Source organism: Cariama cristata, unplaced genomic scaffold (assembly GCF_000690535.1).
Source record: "Cariama cristata isolate BGI_N322 unplaced genomic scaffold, ASM69053v1 scaffold34861, whole genome shotgun sequence".
NCBI classification, from domain to species: Eukaryota; Metazoa; Chordata; class Aves; order Cariamiformes; family Cariamidae; genus Cariama; species Cariama cristata.
The window spans coordinates 1-2,591 of NW_009599251.1; the positions used below are offsets into that span (position 1 = coordinate 1).

Here is a 2,591-nt window from a genome sequence, read left to right on the forward strand (position 1 = left end):
CCCGCGTACGTCACTGGGGGCCCAGCCAGCGTTTCGGGGCGTTGCTGGGCCTATATAACGCGGGGAGCGCGCCCCGCCGGCGCTGGTGCCCTTCGGCAGCGCCGTCGGCCCTTCTCCCTCTGCCAGGTAACGGAGGCGTCGTGCCCTCTCCCCCGTGGGGTGGGTCCCGGCCGGGGTGCGCTAGCAGAGAACCGTTTGTTCCAGGTCCGCAGCCGCAGCCAGGATGACCACGAGCTTCTTCCAGATACTCAAAGCCAAAAAAGAAGTAAGTTTGTCAGGGGCGTTGGTTCAGCGCTGACCCCCTTCCTGGCTCACGCAGTTAGCCACGAGCAGCTTCCAGAGGAAATCCTGATGGCAGGGGATGCGTGTGCGTTGGAATGAGTGCGCTGAAAGCGAGATGGTGTGAATTGCTTGTATTGCTATAGAGAGGTAATCACATCTTAGCTCCTTGTAGCCATCACCCCCCTATTCGTGGCTCTGTAGCCAGGACACCAGTTCAACTCTTCTCTCCGTTTTCTGTCTTTCAGCTCATTCCCCTGGTCGGAGTAGTGTCCTTTGCAGCGGTTGGGGCGCTCTCTTTTTCTGTCTATTCCATATTCAGCAAATCCGATGTGATGTAAGCAAAATACTTATGCTTGGAGTCTACCCTAACGTATTTTGTTCAACAGACTGTTACGGTTTGCACCAAAAGAAAAAATTCTGTGTGGATGTTCCCAGATCACTAGTAATGACTAAGATAGCTGCAGATTGTAAATACTGAAGAAATTATTTGATTTGGAGCATAGTCCAAATTATTTCCTAACTTCTGATTTAATAATTTTATTTTTTATTATCTATTATTTATATTACGTGCGATAGGTTTTTAATCTTCTTATGAAGACTTTAAAATAATTAGATAGGTAGATGACATGCAGATATGTTGCAACCAGGCTAGTGACTTGTATATAAAGAACAGCATCTGATAATATGAATAACAATTAACTTATTAACAATAAGTTAATATTTTAATGGCTTTGCTCATAATTGGAGCTAAGTCCTATACTCTTTAAGCTTTTGAGAATTTTTATATTTACTTTAAAGTGATTGGAATAGGCATTTTAGCTGTCAGGGTAACCATTGTCTTACTCTTTCTCTGTGCCTTTATTAATTTTTGATTTTTCAGCTTGCTTCCCTTACGATAGCACATTGTACTTGAACAACACTGGCTTGTTTCTTTGGTGCTTTGGAAGCTGCAAATAGAGCAAGCCATCATTGATTCCTACCCGAAATTTAAAACAGAAATGCCCAAACTGTAAAGTTGTGTTTCAGGGAACTACTTACTTACATGAATAGCTACTGACAATAGACGGCTCATATAGGAAAAATGTATGCGAGATCACACCCTGAAACATAGTACCTGTTTTGCTTTATCTTCTCTTAAGCATTAACAAGAGTGGCAATCCAGAACCATGGGAAACTGTCGATCCTACCAAGCCTCAGAAGGTAATTTGTACAAATAATGTCATCAGTACAAATAGTGTGTATTTCCAAGACAATTAATAACTTTACTTAAATGTGTAAGAACTAGCAAAATATTAATGAGGAAACAAATTTAAAGCTGACGTATAACTATTTAAAAGTGGAATTAACTGCTTAATTCATTACTTTCTGTAAAGTATCTTCCCTCTATTACTTAATGATAAGGATTCAGCTATTAAATTCTAGGTCTGATCCTGAATTTATGGTGCACTTCTGGTTGGTGTATGCACACCCACTCCCTGCACCCCCACACACCACCACCTGCCTGCAACATCATTTACTCAATTCCATTGATAACAGTGGACATTTGGAGTATAGAGGAAATGCTGTTGACCCTTGCGTTGTTCCTGAATTACAAAATTGACTAAGAATGTTTTTGAGTACAGCAACCTGAAGGAAAAAAATCTTAGTTTAGTACAGCATCTAGGATAAGGAAAAATAAAATTATTTGGCATTATTACTTATTTAATATCCAAGTGATTTTGTTCATCAAACTAATAAATATGTCATCAGTTGCTATTTTTGCTTACTTCTGAAAGGAAAATGTAAAGCTACTAGAAATCCTTCTTCACTGATAGGTTAATGCATGATATGAGAGGGTGGGGGTGGAGTAAACACTCACTGGGATTTTACTAATTTCTTTCATATTTTCCTTGAATTTCTTCCAGCTATTAACAATCCATCAGAAATGGAAACCTATAGAAGAGCTGGAAAATGTCAGAAAGCTTACGAAGTGACAAGTTTCTGTTGCCTCAAAAGGTACCCTATGAATCTAGTGGAATCACTTCTGCACAAACTTGACTACTGAAATCAGTGTGCGGAAATGCTTCTGCTACATTTTTAGGGTCTCCCTACATTTTTTGGGCTCTGGATGAGGAGTTCCATGTTGCTTTAGAAGTTGGCATACAACACCCACATAGTCCAAAAATCTGTCTCAAATATTCATTTCCAGGAGGCATTTGATGTCAAATGTTTAATATTCGGATAGTAATTATAGATGGAAAAAGCTTTCACACTTATTGTAGAATACATTAATTTTGTAATTTTATATATTTTTTTAGTAAAATATATTT

General features: G+C 39.5%; 1 protein-coding gene across 1 annotated transcript; it reads left to right on the plus strand.

The window, feature by feature from the left end:
* Window positions 1-223: 223 nt before the first annotated feature.
* Window positions 224-2,564, plus strand: LOC104156874 (chromosome unknown open reading frame, human C15orf48). The gene is made up of 4 exons (XM_009709617.1): window positions 224-265; window positions 528-616; window positions 1,422-1,482; window positions 2,187-2,564. Exons 1-4 carry the CDS (start codon window positions 224-226, stop codon window positions 2,253-2,255), a joined length of 261 nt encoding a protein of 86 aa, XP_009707919.1. The 3' UTR covers window positions 2,256-2,564.
* Window positions 2,565-2,591: the final 27 nt, after the last annotated feature.